Below are 16778 nucleotides of genomic sequence, written 5' to 3'. Positions count from 1 at the left end.
CTATATAAGAGTGTTTTTAGATAGTTGTGATTCATTTACTCTTAATTAGTAGTATGATCAGATTCGAGATTTAGCAATGGAGAATTTTTTTATAGAAAATTTCAACCGTCCTAATGCGTATGGGCGTAGCTAGGATACCTCAAGGGTTCATCTGAATCTCTTTAGTCAAAAAATTATATTGATATATATAAGGTCCAAATTTAGATTTAGGTATTGAATTCCCTTAACTTCTTCGTATGTTTACTACTTTATATTTTGAATTCTCGTATTGAAAATTCTAACTCCACCATACTATTTATCCGGCGGGATGGGGATTAGTTGGGTAGACTTTGAATATGACATGATTTAAAAAAAAAAAACAAATGAGCGAAGGAATTTATAATTTTATCCCCCAATATAGTAACTTGTTATTCTGTTAAGCAAACAAAATCAATCAATGGAGGAAGAAGAAACCATTTTATATAAAACAAACTTGGGAAATACTTGTTAGCTCACAAGTCGGAGAGTTGCCTTGGACTTTGGACTCTTCCACAATTGCTCAAGTCTCTTAACCAACTTGACCAAACGCATCTTTTTAATTGGCTCATCTTCACATGAAATGTTTAATAAAAAATCTTTGAACTAAAAACCAAAATATGAAATCAAATAAAACAGATATTGTTGCAATCAATGACTTTAAAAAAATTGAAATAGAGCCGTCAAACTGGTGCAGAAACATGCACGACACACCTACTGGTTTAATTTTTACAGAAATATACGCAATGTGCTGTTGACTCTCTCTCCTTGAAATATTTGGACATTTACCAGTACTTACATTATTGACTATTCAATTATGTTACAATTAGCTTGACTCGTAAATCATCATTGGCTACTCTTTTTGTACCATACAAATAATAAATTTCAACTTGAACCTCACTGCTCTGCACAAAATGGACCAAAGACAAAATGTTACTCCGTCTTTTAAGATTTTTGCACTCCTGCTAAGAAAGACATTTTGAAAGCCGTAATTATAAGAATATTTGCCTAAATTATCCTTTATCTGTCTTAAACATCTCATTTAATTAATAATCAACTAATTGAATCAGTAAGAGTGAATTTGAAAACAAATTCAATTTGCCAAAACAGCAAGAAACAGAGCTGAAGTTCAAGAACTTGCTTTGCTTGATATGAATAGAATATGGCATATACTCAAAATAGTAAAAAAGTCTCTCTTCCAAACATACAGGAAATAATGCAATATCTGCTTAAAGATATCCTATGTTATGGTCATAACCTGAATGGACTGGAAAATTGTCCGGGCGGCAGAAATTGGGATGATATCTGATACCACCAAAATAGCATCATCCTTCTTTATCATCCCCTTAGCTTTTATAAGTTCGACAGTTTTCTTAACGTTTCCTTCCATGTCGTCTGACAGGTCAGTGAGAAGGGGAGTAACTCCCCACTGCAAATTGAGAGCCATCCGCGTGCTGTTGTCGTTCGTGAAGGCAAATATAGGAGGATTTGGACGGTTGCGCGAAAGAAGAGACGCCATCTTCCCCTGCCTTGTGTACACAAATATAGCATCCACCCCTAGGTTGTCAGCTGGAGTATGTAAAAAAGAAATTGGTTAAGATCAATGACAAACAGGTTGTTGAGACATTAGATAGTTAAGTACATAAAAAAGGTATGCTCTCTCATCTTGTAATAGTTTTGGATTTTAGCTGAGATGGTCATACAATTCAATATGGTGTCAAAGCAGGCAAGAGTAATGAGTTCAAATCTCACTGTCATCCATTATCAACAAGAATGTTCACGTTCTTGGCCAATGAAAAAGAATAAGGCCACACGTGAGGGGTGTTAAAGATATAATTCAATAATTAAAAGTCTGTTCTCTCTAAATTTTTTAGATGAAAATGGTCACACACTTTAACAGACATCAGGATCATTATTCCTTCAATTTCCTTGATATTTTATATTCAACAAACTAACAAAATATGCAATTATTGACACATAAAAACACACCCATGGATGCAGTAAAGGGAAGGAGAGGGAAATTACCCATTTCCACTGCACAATTGCAGATTTGCTCAGCAATTTGATCTGGCAAAGATACTCCAAATGCACACTGATGCAACAAAGTTTGCCTGTTCTCTTCACGACATGATTGTTCCATTCGGGTGCTAGTTGTACGCAAGACAGAAAGAGCCTTCATTCCATATGATCCAATGGCTGACTCACCAGATAACATCAATGCATCAGCATATTGTCGTACCGCTTCGGAAATATCTGCAACCTATCACATTAAATAGCTTCTCATTAGTAGGAATACATTATCAGCATTGAAACAAGAAAACTAGAAAGTACTGACAAATGGTAAAACAGGAAGAGATTAAGTTTTACTAAACGCAAAAAATTTCACTAGGAAAAAAAGGTCAGTACCTCTGCTCGTGTTGGAGTTGGGTATTCGACCATTGATTCTAGAAGTTGAGAGGCCACGATAACGGGCTTGTTTAGCTGCCTGCAAACATAAGTAATTTCTTCCTGAACAGATGGAATCTGTTCGAGCGGAATCTCAACTCCTAGATCTCCCCTTGCTATCATAATCCCATCAGAAGCCTCAACAATCTCTTCCAACCTTCGAAGAGACTCTAGGCTCTCTATCTTCGCCAACACTTTTATTGCCCTGCGATCAAACCCAGAAAGTTTTCATGATCCCAAGTACTCTTTGAATCTAGGTGAAAAATTATACTCCCACCGTCCCAATTTATTTGAAGGTGTTTGACTGAGCACGGAGTTTAAGAATGAAATGAAGCCTTTTGAAACTAGTAGTCTAAAACAAGCCAAGTCATATTTGTGTGGCTATAAATCATCTCATTAAGGGTAAAATGGTAAGTTTAAAATAAAGTTGTTTCTAAATACAGAATGTCACTCTTTTTAGGGCCGACTAAAAAAGGAAAGAGAGTCAGATGAAATGAGACAGAGAGAGTAGTAAATAGACAGAGCAATACTAATTCAATGATGAGGAATGCAGCTATAAGTGGACCAAAATTTATGCGGTTAAGGTAAAGGACAGAGGTGGGAGATAATTGATAAGTTAAAAAAAAACAAATCTTTTGCTCACTTGACTTACTTGGAGGATTTAGTTGCGAGGTAGTCCCTCAGATGCTTGATTGCATCGGCATCTTTTACAAATGAGACTGCAATGAAATCAATATCTTCAGATATTCCAAACACAATGTCTGACCAATCCTGTAGATCATGAAGTGTGCATCAGCAAGATTAGATATTCATATTGGAGATATAACTCATAGGAAAATTACAACTTTATGTTCAATTGCTGGGGTAGATCATAAATGTGCATCAGAAAGGTTAGAGATTCATTTTATCAACCCAACAAAAAAAAAATGGGGGGATAAAGGTTTGAGATTCAGCTTGGTTAAAACCTTCATATGATTGAAAAAAACTTCAATTGTTCAAAAACATTCAAAACTGGTCACTTAAGACCTATCAATTATCGGATCATTTATGTCATCTCAAACACTTAAGATGGATCATGTCGAAGAAAAACAGCCCTGTTTAAGTTAAACTCGAGCATAATTTTTTTCTTTTCGATGAGTAAAAAGTTCGAGCAATAAATTTAGGGCTTTTTTCATTTTTGACCCTTCGGCCGAAATTATTTACGGGTGCTAGCCAAAATATACAAAACATATACACTGACTATGTATATTTATGTTTATTATATGTATAATTAAGTATATTTATACTTAATATACAAAACATATACATTAGCCGGCTATTATTTCCTAGAGCGGTCCAAAACTGTAATTATCCTGTAAATTTACTGACCTTTGTTGATAAAGTGGGGAGATCATAATCTCTTCCTAAAAGTGTGCCATCTCTCCAGAAACTCAACTTAGCTCTAGGCAGAAGTATACCGGGGTCTGTGCACTGGCAGCGCAGGTCGTTCCCAACTCTCTCTATAACTTCAAAGGTTGCCATTCCTCCATCTATGACAATTTCATCACCAGGATTGACCCCTAAATAGGAGAACGAGAATTTAACCTCAATCTAACTTTTTACAACCAAACAGGAAACAATAATCATTTATCACCGAGACTTACCTTCAGAAAAACCTTCATAATTTGCCTGAATTGTAAATGGACGAGAACCTTCAAATTTCTCGGTAGTAAAGTACCAGATTGAATCCTCCTATAATGATCAACATGAACATAATCCAAGTTAGACTACAAACTTTCACTTTACAACAGTATTGGGGTAACTTCACGTACACAATATAACAATAAAATTTAAAAAATGCTTTTGTTTTACCTACTATATCGATCAGTCACAAAAAATATTTGTTGTTACACTGTCAATTTCTCAGAAAATACAAATGAATGGAATGTCAAATTTCGACTCTGAAAATAAAACCTTGACCTTCTAAAAATTTGTGACTCCCCATATTTTATAAAACAAAAGACAATTAAGAACATTTCAATGAAACAGAAAAAGAAAGAAACAAAAACAGATTACTCGGCGGCGCCGGAAATTTGACCTTCCAGTCTTATGAGCAATTCACACCTAGTTCAATTACTTTACTGTCTAAAAAAAAGAAAAAGAAAATTGCAACTACATTATTGTAATTGGATAAAATTCAATCACTTTAATGTGACAAAAATTAGTTTCTTCTTTTACTTTACTATTACAGTGGATAAAATTCAAAGACCTATGAGAAATTAACCCAAACAACATTATTATACAAGAAAAGAATTTGGTTAATTACCTCTGCTTTGACAGAAGATGAAGAGCCATGATCAACTATTTGTATTTGATTCCCCTCTGTATCAATCATGACTGATACACTATACCCCTTTTCTTGATTCAACTTCTTAATTTTCCTAATCACATCTTGATGCCACTCTCTTGAATTATGACACATATTTAGCCTAGCCACATTCATACCTGCCATAGCCAATTTCTCCAATTCATCTAAAGAAGAACAAGCTGGCCCAATTGTACACACAAGTTTTGTTTTCCTTAACCCCAAAAATCCATTTTCTTTAAGCTCTTTTTCTGACACAACATCAAAACCTAATAAAGACCCTTCTTTTAAACTCCCTTTTAATTCACTTGAACTTTGAATTTTCTCCACTTGCAACACTGCTCTAATTGCAGTTCTTGATTTGTTGACTTCCAAATTTCTAGCAGGAGAAAAACTAAATCTTTGACTTGAAGAAATTGGAACACCAAATACCCCTTTCTCCAATTTACTAATTAACTTATTTGGAGTACTAATCTTAGTCCCCATCAAAGCTAAATCTCCCACTACTGCCATCTTTACAAAGAAAACCAAAACCCCACAAAATATTATCAAAGGTTAAGGCCACAAAAGAAAGTCTTTAAAAGAAATTAACTTGCTGACAAATATATAAGCTATTAAGTACCTAGAAAACTCCGCCAAGATTTTGTAACTATAGATAACATAAATTCTTTCTTTCTTTGTGTGGAGTTTACAAGGTACACGGAGGAGAATAATAAAAAAGAAGTACAGATGTATATATAAAAATAGTATATGCTTCTATGGAATAAGGGTTTAGTTTGGAAAAAACAGCAAAAACCCTAGTAAGAGGGGTCCAATGTTTGTCCTAAAGTAAGTAGGGAACAGTTACATGATGTTTGAAACAGAGGAACAACTGAAAAAGGGCGGTACAGAACAGTAGGCACGAGTTGACCTAACTTTTTTAACGGTTAACTACGTGGGTCTATTTCTATTGGCCAATGTGAGCCAGACAAACATTTGGGTCATTTAATGAAACACGTGTTATTTTGAAGAGAAATTAGGAACGTGTTTTTGAGGCGGATGTGCACATACACTTGATTTGGAAATCACCATTTAAGTCATATATACATTGTGTTTGTAATCTACAAGTTTATTTACTTCGTAATAATTTCTACATTGTTGAAGTTCAGACACGTGTAACTGAAATTCACACCTTATTACTTGATGTTCAGGCATATATGTCTGAAGTGGCTGAAATTCAGTCATTTTCGTTTGAACTTCAGCCATATATAACTTCAGATATTTCTATCTGAAAGTTAGGCTTTGACACTACAATCTGAAGTCATTCAAAAGTGAATAAACGTGCAAAAAAAATTTAAAACTGGGTACAAGTTAAAAGGTAATTTCCAACTAAAATAGCTGTGAAATTTTATTATTACTGACTCATGGCGCAGTTTTTGTTGGACTTGGAAAAAAATGGGGTGTGTTCTTTTCTTTTTATTGGGGTATGCTTGAAAAACGAATTATTACTATGTTCTTCTATCGATTCGATTAACTGTGATTGTAAGCAACGACTTTAAATTTGTATAAAGATTCTTCCTTTAGGACCTCTTTTCACCTATTATTAGCGACTCTTAAACGTGCTCCAATTGTGTCGATTCAAGCCTAACCCTTTTTGAATGAACGGTTTAGAAAGCCCGTGATTAACATTTTGAAACACCAAAAACAACAAATTTAACTTTTTTTTAAAATACGCGTGAAGGTTATAAATATTCAGAATTTCTTCTGAACTTTGAATAGTAGAGAGCATTGCTAGTCAAAGGGTTTTCTAAATTCCATCCAAAACTTAAAGAAATATTAATTTCGATTTCAAAAGGTTAACTCTTTAGTACAATTATTTGTATACTTTGCTCTACCTGGAATTTTCAAAAGAACTGCTTTCCACTCTTTTCTGTTTTACCGTCCCGACTTTCCATATGATGTACAAAGTTGATGCTGGGGATAACAAATGACCTTTCTGGAGCATTGTTTAAATAATTACTTTTAGAGACTGGATGATTACAAAACGCATTAAACAATATTATCGTAACTGCATTAATGAATTAATAGAAGCCAATAATTGTGCAAACTCATACTTTTGGTGGCATCGAGCATATATACATTACTAAAGTTCTTGATGTAGATACTTCACCAACTCAAAGAATATATATATATATATATATATATATATATATATATATATATATATATATATATATATATATATATATATATGTGTGTGTGTGAGTGCGCGCACGTGTTATAAGATAGAATTCAACCAATGATGCCACCCTAACGTAAGGTCTAACGTAAGTCTCCCGCCTTAACTCAATCCTAGATGTACCAAAAATAACCAGCACGCCTATATTACCATGATCTTGTTGCTCAGTGCATTTAGGTAGAGTATTTTAAGGTTTGAAAACTTGGGAAATACCTAATATTATTGGTTGTTTTATGCCTCCAGGACTTTGGCCTAGTGATAAAGAGCACAAGTGACGTGAATTAGATGCACGTCAAAAGTTTAAACCCTGCCATAGACAAAAACTTGGTATTTAAGCAGAGTAAAGGAGGACATGCGCATCCTATCAGCCTTATCGGAGAACAAAATCTTGCTCCTCACATTGCACGTGGTAGACTGAAGAAAATTAGACAACCCAAATTCATCAATGAATTCGTGTAAGGACTCTGCAAGTTGAAAGTGAAGTGACATCTTTGTGGATTGGTCTAGTCAGATGAAGACATGAAATTCGTCGATCAGTTCATTAAAGAGAGCGATCCATCAGAGGACTAGAGAGACAATTCCATTAATCATCAATCAGGATACCAGATATCCTGGAGGATCAAGAATACAAAAGGCTTTCGATGCAAGACAACCAACTTTATTCTCTTCACAAGGGTTCATTTCACCATGTAAATAGCTGTACAAATAAATATATGCACTATTCTAGGATCCTACCAGTCTTATTGAACTTCCACTTGGAGCTAGATTACATGCAGCCGATAAGCTGACTTCCTTAATACAACAAATTGCTACCATAAACTTAGGAATTTACATAGACCTCTAAATTATGTACATTATGGACTTCCACCAGTGGTCCTCCAAAGGATCCAAACACTATGTACAAATATATACAGATAATTACCATCCAGAACCTACCAAAATGGACACCACCTGAAATAAAGAACAAGGCAACCATGATTAGACTAAAGAACAAAGTACACAATCTTTTACTCTGCAGTTAAAATTCTTATTCGACAAAAGCACCCCTTCAGATTCAGGATTTGCACATTTGAACATGAAATTTCACCACAAGATCAAGAGTTGAAATTTTAAGCAAGAACATTCAAACACCAAATGTGCAAGTCAGCAGCCTTTAACAGCTTAAACCAAAAGTATAAACAAAAGCAAAACCAAGGAGCGGGCATTATTCTAGTCTCTTCCATTTTACTTCTTAAGCCATGAGAAAAATCTGTTTATCAAAAGTCAAAGACAGCATTCCCCAAGGATTAATTCACAAGTCTGCTCAGTTGATCCACGGGTTTATCTAACATTTGAGGGAAGTAACTGGGCCACCAAATCCTAATGAGTTCTTGCATCAAGAGTTAAATACCAAGGTGATAGTATATCCAAGAATTATTTGCTAAAATAGGTCACACAATTACTGAGCAAAAATTTTCACTAGCTTGGTAGATTCAGGCTCTTTAAGCGTCTACTTAACATATTGCAAGTGTTATGGAGCACACAGTTAAATCTTTATCGGAAGAAATGGAGCATACAATTAAAACAAAACAAAAGTTAAATTCAGAGCAATGAAACAATTCAGTGAGGGGGGGATGTCCTGGGAATCTGGATCTTACCCAACATAATTTTGGCATAGATTTTCATGAGACATTGCTTGCTGAATAAGTTTTTGGACTTGTAGTTTCACTGATAAACCGTGATCAGCTTCACGCGTCTCTCCAGAAATCAACGTACTGTGATCCAGTGCATGCTGTAGAGAGCTTGAAGATGCCGAGGTAGCAGCAAAATCACGTCCAGTAAGTTTATTACTCATTCGAGCCATGACAGCCACAGCACGTTCATTTAGAACTTCATTGGCATCACCTAATTGATTGACCGCCTAGAAAAAGAATTAAAACTGTAAGCATGAAGCATGCATCTCCAGAATACTTCATAAGCATAATTGATTAAAACCTGAAGCAGTTCTCTCTCTCTTGCACCCCTTTGTGGCTGAAGAAGCTCTCTATTTGAAGAGGACTCCTCACTGTTCACAACAGGAGGATGTGCACCGGCAAGCGTGGACATTTGCGGAACTTCATTGAAATTGAAAAGACGCCAATTTATAAGTGGATCATGAACAAAGGCCTGAAAAGAAAAAAAAAAAGAAAAAAGACAATGAAGATCGAAATAAGCTGATAACTTGAAACTGTAACTAAAACATTTACATCATTACAAGACAAAAAAGACAAACTCCCAAGAGCAACCTTAATATTATTCAAGGAATGAAACCAAGCATCTCAAATTAATGAAAGGTGTTCCTCTTTTCACTGTGAGTTTAACTTGCAGTGACAATTATTTACTAGTCTCAATTAAGGCCTTCAATTGTTCAACATGGCAATTTAAGGCCCGGATAGATTCTAATTTTTCAATCATCTAAGTCATTAAATTAGATAGAACACCCTTTTATCACCCAGTTGTGCTCTTCAGAAGATATCATAGTCGACTTCGAGATCTTTTTGGACTTGAAAACAGCCCCATAAGCGTACCCAAAAAAGGAGTTCAATATAGACCGATCAATATTCATACCTTTACAGTGTGGCCCCATCATACAGTTTACAAGGTAAGAGTGATGCCAAAAATTTACCTCCATCATAGCCATAACACTATCTTTATGCAGTCGGAGAACTTGCATTACATTCTCACATGTTGACCGGAAATTTCCCTCTATACCGCTAACCTCCATTGCTTTTACAAGCATTCTAGTGAGGCGAAACGGAACCTATACCAAGTTTGTTACAAAAGCTATTAGTTTCCTTGAAGAAAGCACATACAATTTCTGAAAAGCCATTTTTTGAACATAATAATTTACCTTCTCTGGAAACTTCTCCCGATTCATTGAAGCTTCAAAGCAATCTCCAAAATCAATATGCAGAATCTTCCCACTGCATGACCAATATAAATATATTAAACCTTTTGTCATCAGCAAGAAAATGCAATCACAGAGTACAATGGTACCTATATCGGTGAAGCATGAGGTTACTAGGATGTCGATCACCCAAACCAAGTAGGTATCCAACCTGGAGAAAGTCAACCCAAATTCAACAGATGTACACAACAAAAGCAGCTAAAAAGAACGTATCTCCTTTTTCTCAGTTTTAATATTCTGATTTCCCGATTTGTAAGATACTTTAGTTTTTTTGTTTTTTGAGAATGGTAACAGTTTCATTTTAATACGCTCGAAAAATGTTTTGACGCTATTCCATCATTAATATTATTCTATAAAACTTCACATGCCAAGAATATTATCTCTGATGCGATGTGTTCCTATATCAAACTTACTTAAGGCCGCCTATTTAAAATTCTCTTTAAAAAAAAAAAAAAAAAAAAGGTCTAATAGCGCCACCTATTTAAAATTCTATTTCACCATTTCTAACATAATAAAGAAGTTACATTAAATCTTAACTTTTTGTCCTACTGAATGACATCACATAAAATAGGGCGAACACTCTTTATGCTAGAAACAGTATTTCTTCAGGTCAAACTAGGTCAAGAAATTAATGACCTCCACTAAGTACAAAAGTAACTCTTCTTGCCAACTTTGGTCAGAAAACTACCTATTGCTCCTCTGCATTTTAAGATTTAGAGACAAAACACTCACAACACATAATAGTCATGCCCCTAGCTGCAAAAAAATCCAGGTTATTAAGTGCCCGTTTGGCCGTGAAAATTGTGAAGTTTGAAAAAAGCACGTTCTGTTTTCAAAGTGAAAAATGTTATTTGTAAATTGGAGTCGTGCTTGGCCATGAATACAAATTGGAGTTGTTTTTGAATTTTTGTGAGTGATTTGGAGTGAACAACTTTTTGGTGTTTTTCAAATTCCGGAAAGTTCCATAATTCAACTCCCAAAAGAAGTAAAAAATATCCATGGCCAAACGGCTACTAAATTTCTGATATGCCTAATGTCTAATTCAAAAGGCTGCAACAATTCTGATCATGCACAGAAAGATCATATCACCAAAGGGAGTTGCATCATATAAATGCAGCTTATATGAAAGCAAAACTTGTGTGATTACTCTAGGTAATCCTTGTCGTAAATAGTTTTCGTCACATCTATGTGTGTGTGTGTGTGTGTGTGTGTATATGGGCGTCCCTTCTCTTAAATGAAAAAGGGAAAAGAAGTAAAAAAAGGTTGTCGAATGTTAGCCTATTTGATAGTATTATGGAAGGGGGTAAACAACAATCTGACTTACTTTTACTGTTTTTCCCAAAACAATAAAAAAAGATCAGTGTTCATATAGCATACCCACCCCACAAGATGCATTAGAGAACAGAACTAATAAGCAAACAAGGGAACATTGTTCTTGTCAAACCTGAACAGAGAATAAGCTTTAAGAGAGGTTCTGAAAGAATGCAAGGAACACATACCATGCTCATGACAGCCAAACTTCTTGTGTAATTTGTTCTTCTGTCCAGCCAGACCTCAGAAGTGCGACTCTTTAACCAAAGAACCTATATGACCCAAAATAAATACCTTCAGGAAAACAAAGAGCAGAAAGATTTTGCTAATATTTATCTACCAGGGATGTTATGGCAATAGGCTGAAAGTCGTCGCCATAGAATACACACCCTTGATAAGTCATTCCCTTCTGTATTTTGCAAAGCATATTCAAACACCTCCACCTTAGAAATAAGTGGCAAATTATCATAATCCGGTGCAAAACTCAGCATCAATTTATGCTCTTGATTTAGGGTGATCTGTAAAATTGTAAGAATATACAACAATTAGATAGAAATACTAGTCTCTTTAAAGCACAAAAAGGTCTATGTTGAACAAACCTTCCGGGCATCCCTATATTCCCGAATAAGCTGGTGCAAGGTGTCACAATTTGGAACCCATTCTATCAGTCCACTATTAGGGGACAATGGAATGACATCATATCGTTGAATTGATAAATCTTTCTCTGCAGTCTTTCTCGAGTTCTCCAGCAAAGTATTAACCAGACCAAACAACTGGTGCATAGCAACAATACAGCGTATCTTTTAGTTCTAGGTTGAAGGAAGAGAGGAATAAAGCCTCACCAAATGTTTAATAAACAGAGGTAGCAGAATCGCTGAAGCCAGCTTGCCTATACAAAGCATAATTATACACCAGCAACTGCTAACCTGCATGACACGTTCATCCTGGCGTAAATCTTCATGCCCTTTGAGCAAGAAAGCATAGTCTTTTCCATCACTCCCATGGATTGTCAATTTACGAGGTCGTTGTTTGGATGTGATTACAACAAGTTGGGGTGCAAATGATGCAATTGTCACCACTGGCGTATCTGATATGACAAGTTTGAAGTTTAATAGAACAAATCGTATCAATACTAAGGCACAAAACTGGCTTAACCATGTACAAGTAATAATTTCAAACAACATAACTATACCTGCCCGATAAGTTCCAGGAACAGCTAGCTCCAAATTTCGACACTCTAGTAACTCGGGGGAAACAGACTGGCATCAAAAGTAAAATAACGTTAGTTATGAATATGATGCAAAGTCGCTGATACCAATAACAAACATAACATGCTGCTTACCTGTAAATCCAGGGTTGTGAGTGTTTGAAGCTGCTTATCTATCCGCCTGAATACATGGTAATAGAGATCCCAAGCCTACCAAGATGAGGGTTTGACTAGTTAAATAATGGACTGTTAACTATAGTAGTTTCCAGTAGATTTTTCAAAAAATAAAAAATAGAAAACTAAAAGTCACTAGTAGAATTCGAATGGCAGAGGTAAAGGATGTCATGAAAAATATGAAGATAAGAGAAGTCTAGGGTCCAGATAGCATTTCTGTAGAGGTTAGAATGGAAGTTTCTTGAAGAGATTGGTCTAGGATGGCTTATCATGCTATTTGATGATATACTAAAAAGTGGTAGGATGCCCTACGAATGGAGAAAGAGAAAGAGTACCCTGATTCCAATTTATAACAAAGGAAATATTCAAAGTTGTGCGAACTATCGCGGCATTAAGCTTGTGAGTCATATAAACTCTGGGAAAGAGTACAACAAACATACCCAGTGTGATCCCAAAAGTGGGGTCTGGGGAGGGTAGGATGTACAGACCTTGCCCCTACGTTGTGAGGTAGAGAGGTTGTTTCCGATAGACCCTCGGCTCAAGAAAAGCGTTTTCAAAACAGGTTTAAAAAAATACAGAAGTTAAAGAAGCTCTGATGAAAATACTAAGAAAAGAAAAATATTGACAGCAAAAATAATACGATAACCGAAGCAAAAGAAACTACAATATTAGTAAAATTGAAGAATAAGATTATAATAGAATAATAATAACAATACTGAAAAAGGAGAAGAGGGAGCTCATAAGAAACTCTGGAAAGAGTGGTAGATAGAAAAGCCCTTTCATGGTGTGAAGTCCTTTCTGTTTTGAGAAAAGCCCATGACTTAAAAGCCCCTCCCCAACTCTCCCTCCCTCCACCCCCCTTTTCAACTCTCTCCCTCCCCTAGAACCCAGGATATAACCAAAGCCTATACCCTGGTTCCCATTCTTCGCCCTTTCTTCACACAAATCACGACCTATTCATATCAGTCATGTTACATTCATCCATGAATGTCCGCATGTCTCCCACCTTCCTGATGAAATCTAAAGGACCACAGGTGTGCCAGACTCCGGTTATATTGACCGGCAATAGTCCTCCTATTGCTACACCATATCGACTCATTCCACTACTCCAGCATCAAAACCTCCTCTCCCCTATCCATCTGTTCTCTTCATAAAGGCCTTCTTCGTTAGAAAATAAGAGGGGAAGTCTCCTAGCTGCAAGACATTATATTTTCCACGCCTCTGCTGCCCATTTGAGGACAACTTCCTATGATTCACCCCATGAGAAAAAAAAATTCCAGTCAGGTCTTCTGAAGAAGGTTTTTCTCCTCAGAGTGTGTTTGTGGAAACACAGAACGTGGACTCCTTTCTGGCGTCTACTCTTCTACATCTTCTTTCTAGTTCCAGAACTTGCCATTTCGAAACGTCTTTGTATGTTTGTAACTTAAGCTTCAGAAATCCTAGAGATGAGTAAGAACATCTCTCTGAGCCAATTTATTGCTAACAGAAAGGCCCTCCCATAGCAATAAAGATCGCAATTAGTTTCCTATCACAAAATTGTGAAGTGCATCATCCAAATTATTAACACAGCAGGAATCTGGAAAAAACTTTTGGATACTTGGCACTAGCATTCATCACATAGAAAATGCAAAATAACAAAATAACAAATAAATAAGTAAAATAGGTAAAGAACGAGAGAGATGCCCACGTGGAATTTAAGTGTCAAAATGGTACCTGCGTTAATTCAGCATCTTTGCCAGTTCTCCGATACTTCATACAGCATTCAAAGGCTTCCAACAACTCAAGACGGTATGCCTGAAAAAAGTAATGTTACCTATCCATTAGTTCAATCCAACGTTAGATAATGAGTATTCTCAGTTATTTAATGAAGTCCAAGAATAATTGATACTCAACTAATAGTACGGAAACACCATACACAGAATCTATCCCCAAAGCAGTTCAAGCTTAGTCAAACCAATATCATAACATCCGCATAATCACCCAAGCACAGGGAAAAATTAATGGAAGGGCAAGCAGAATCTACTAGACATTGTCAAAGTATGTCTGTCATGATAGAGAGAGCATAAGCATATATTTAATTAGGAGCATTCACCTGGATGAATGCTTTCTCCTTTATAGTGGTATTACTCCTCATTGCTCCTTCCTCAAGCATTTCATGCAGAGGCTCTAACACCTTCAGCATGCCCTCAATGTTGTGTTCGCCAAAATACAGACGGCTGGCCTCTTCCAATGCCTCGTGCCACATTTCATGCCAAAGTATCGCAACCCTGATAAGCTCCTTTGAGACAAGTTGGGCCTTCAATATCAAGCCCAAGTCAGAAACAAGAAATCATAAAACTATCAGAGTAAACCAGTTCTACTTCACCTGATCAACGAGTACGCCACTATGCTGCCTAACTTTATCAACCACTTCTTGAGCTGCAGCTCTGCGCAAATTGCTAATTGACTTACATGCCACAAGAAGTGGATACATAAGAGCCTGCAGATAAGGTCCACATATATTATAGATTTGAAGAACTAAAAAGAATTATATAAAGGCAGCCACACAAGCAGTTAGAAAGTTACAATAATCTCACTTACTAAGAACAAGAAATAAAGTCCTCAAGTATCTGACGACTAAAATAACTTACAAGCACATGCCACGATATTTTGCTCCTTAACTTGAACACAATGGTATAATTACCCTCCAAGGCTCACACATATTTTAAGTTAAATTCTGATAACTATGTACACTCACAATTCATTTATTTGCATGTGCAAGTCCATCTTAACACTTCTCCCAGAGACAACAGATACACAAAACACCTACCCATTAGCAAGACCGTACTTGTTAATTATTATGTTTGTCCTAGTACGTCCGCATACACAGATTTTATATCAACTAGGTTACTGCACATAGAACCCTTATGGGGAGAGAATGACGTCCCCTCTAGATTCATTTCCATTTCTAATATATCTTGATCACTCTTACAAAGCTTCATGGATAATGTCAAAATGCAGTTGCTACATGTTATGGTACATGAACTTATCCAAGGGGACTAAGAAACGCGCGCGCGCGCGGGCGAGAGAGAGAGAGAGAGAGACTCTATCTTGAAGATAATAGAAGAACTGCATCAGCCTAAGATGACAACACCACCTCCTCAATCCCAAACCAACTAGGGTTGGCGGTATGAACCCTCAACACCCATTGCCTCTGACTGAACTGCCTCATAATTTCAATAAAAAAAGAAAAAAAAAAACTGACTCGGTGGAACATCCAGGCACTCCACATGTTTCATACAACAGATAACATTAACTACTCGACTAACTGTAGATTTGTAGAAAATGACCATGACAGCTCAGGCATTTATCTTCATAGCAGGTCTTCCTGTTTAAGACTGGTAAGTCTATGTTCCAATAGCTTATAAGGAGGTCAAATATCAAATAAATTAACCGAATAATAGTAAAATATAAACACGTCATTCACAATTAGGAAGTTAAAAGAGAAATTTAGAGGGACAAAGTACAGGATGGAGAACGGATGTCGAGGGAAAACAGTGATGACTAGATAGCCAAATAATAGTTCTTGTTTTGGATAAAAACTAGCAAAAAACCTGTGGATGACTCTGTCCAATTCGCACTAACAAGGACTGTATCAGTTCTCTGACAGCATGGTTATTTGAATGTATCCGGGCGATAATCTGAGGCAAAACAACCAACCATGTGTTGATGTTAACATGTGTAAATCCTTTCTGTAATGCCATTTGGACCTCAGAAGTAGCTCCATGGTTGAACCACAAAGTAAGAAGACGAAGAATATCCTGAAACCCAGAAACATGACCATAACAAAAGTAAAACAATTAAGTTCTGTAATGGAAAAGTCAATGATGAAAGTTAGTGAATCTAACAGGAAGTGTTGCTGGATAATGCAACTATGAAAACAATGCTGAACATAAAATTCTATACAATACATGAATTCAGTAGGAGTACGACTTTCACCAGATAAGCAAATGTTTTCACCTTGACTGACACGTACACAGATGCAAAATGAAATAGATAAAAAATACATTTTTGTAAAGTATGCGTAACTTGTTCAAAAGATGCATGAGCTTAAAATATAGCAAGAAGCCAGCAAGAAAAGGTACACCATGTCACTGCA

General features: G+C 36.1%; 2 protein-coding genes across 4 annotated transcripts in view; both read right to left on the bottom strand.

Annotated features, from left to right (window-relative positions):
• Positions 1-1091: 1091 nt before the first annotated feature.
• LOC132598913 (pyruvate kinase isozyme A, chloroplastic-like) lies at positions 1092-5665 on the bottom strand. The gene is made up of 7 exons (XM_060312061.1): positions 4766-5665; positions 4104-4191; positions 3829-4019; positions 3113-3231; positions 2422-2665; positions 2041-2275; positions 1092-1584 (listed from the first exon to the last, which is right to left on the bottom strand). Exons 1-7 carry the CDS (start codon positions 5315-5317, stop codon positions 1256-1258), a joined length of 1758 nt encoding a protein of 585 aa, XP_060168044.1. The 5' UTR covers positions 5318-5665; the 3' UTR covers positions 1092-1255.
• A 1993-nt stretch (positions 5666-7658) lies between these two features.
• The window catches only part of LOC132598911 (serine/threonine-protein kinase TOR), a 33239-nt gene continuing 24119 nt past the window's right edge, over positions 7659-16778 (bottom strand). For 2 of the 3 annotated variants that reach the window (XM_060312059.1, XM_060312060.1), the window contains exons 42-57: positions 16234-16440; positions 15006-15119; positions 14733-14936; positions 14354-14434; positions 12602-12676; positions 12452-12518; positions 12186-12346; positions 11859-12032; positions 11649-11777; positions 11448-11531; positions 10038-10099; positions 9892-9964; positions 9667-9801; positions 8997-9167; positions 8660-8922; positions 7659-7973 (exon numbers count right to left, since the gene is read on the bottom strand). In XM_060312059.1, the coding sequence (XP_060168042.1) occupies positions 7955-7973; positions 8660-8922; positions 8997-9167; positions 9667-9801; positions 9892-9964; positions 10038-10099; positions 11448-11531; positions 11649-11777; positions 11859-12032; positions 12186-12346; positions 12452-12518; positions 12602-12676; positions 14354-14434; positions 14733-14936; positions 15006-15119; positions 16234-16440 (2019 nt within the window). In that variant the 3' untranslated portion in view covers positions 7659-7954. Of the gene's footprint in view, positions 7974-8659; positions 8923-8996; positions 9168-9666; positions 9802-9891; positions 9965-10037; positions 10100-11447; positions 11532-11599; positions 11778-11858; positions 12033-12185; positions 12347-12451; positions 12519-12601; positions 12677-14353; positions 14435-14732; positions 14937-15005; positions 15120-16233; positions 16441-16778 lie in introns of those variants that run through there. The other variant, XR_009566727.1, reaches the window with a different exon arrangement.

This window comes from Lycium barbarum, chromosome 6 (assembly GCF_019175385.1).
Source record: "Lycium barbarum isolate Lr01 chromosome 6, ASM1917538v2, whole genome shotgun sequence".
NCBI lineage: Eukaryota > Viridiplantae > Streptophyta > Magnoliopsida > Solanales > Solanaceae > Lycium > Lycium barbarum.
Note: the sequence above shows the minus strand (reverse complement) of the source record. Positions and strands in the feature narration are given on the sequence as shown.

Excerpts from the sequence above, each read along its gene's own strand:
- LOC132598913 (XM_060312061.1), bottom strand. The coding sequence starts at position 5,317 with ATGGCAGTAGTGGGAGATTTAGCTTTGATGGGGACTAAGATTAGTACT. Across the intron at positions 4,020-4,103 it reads TTATGAAGGTTTTTCTGAAG|GGGTCAATCCTGGTGATGAA; the intron begins GTAAGTCTCGGT and ends TCTCCTATTTAG. Across the intron at positions 3,232-3,828 it reads TCCCCACTTTATCAACAAAG|GATTGGTCAGACATTGTGTT; the intron begins GTCAGTAAATTT and ends CATGATCTACAG.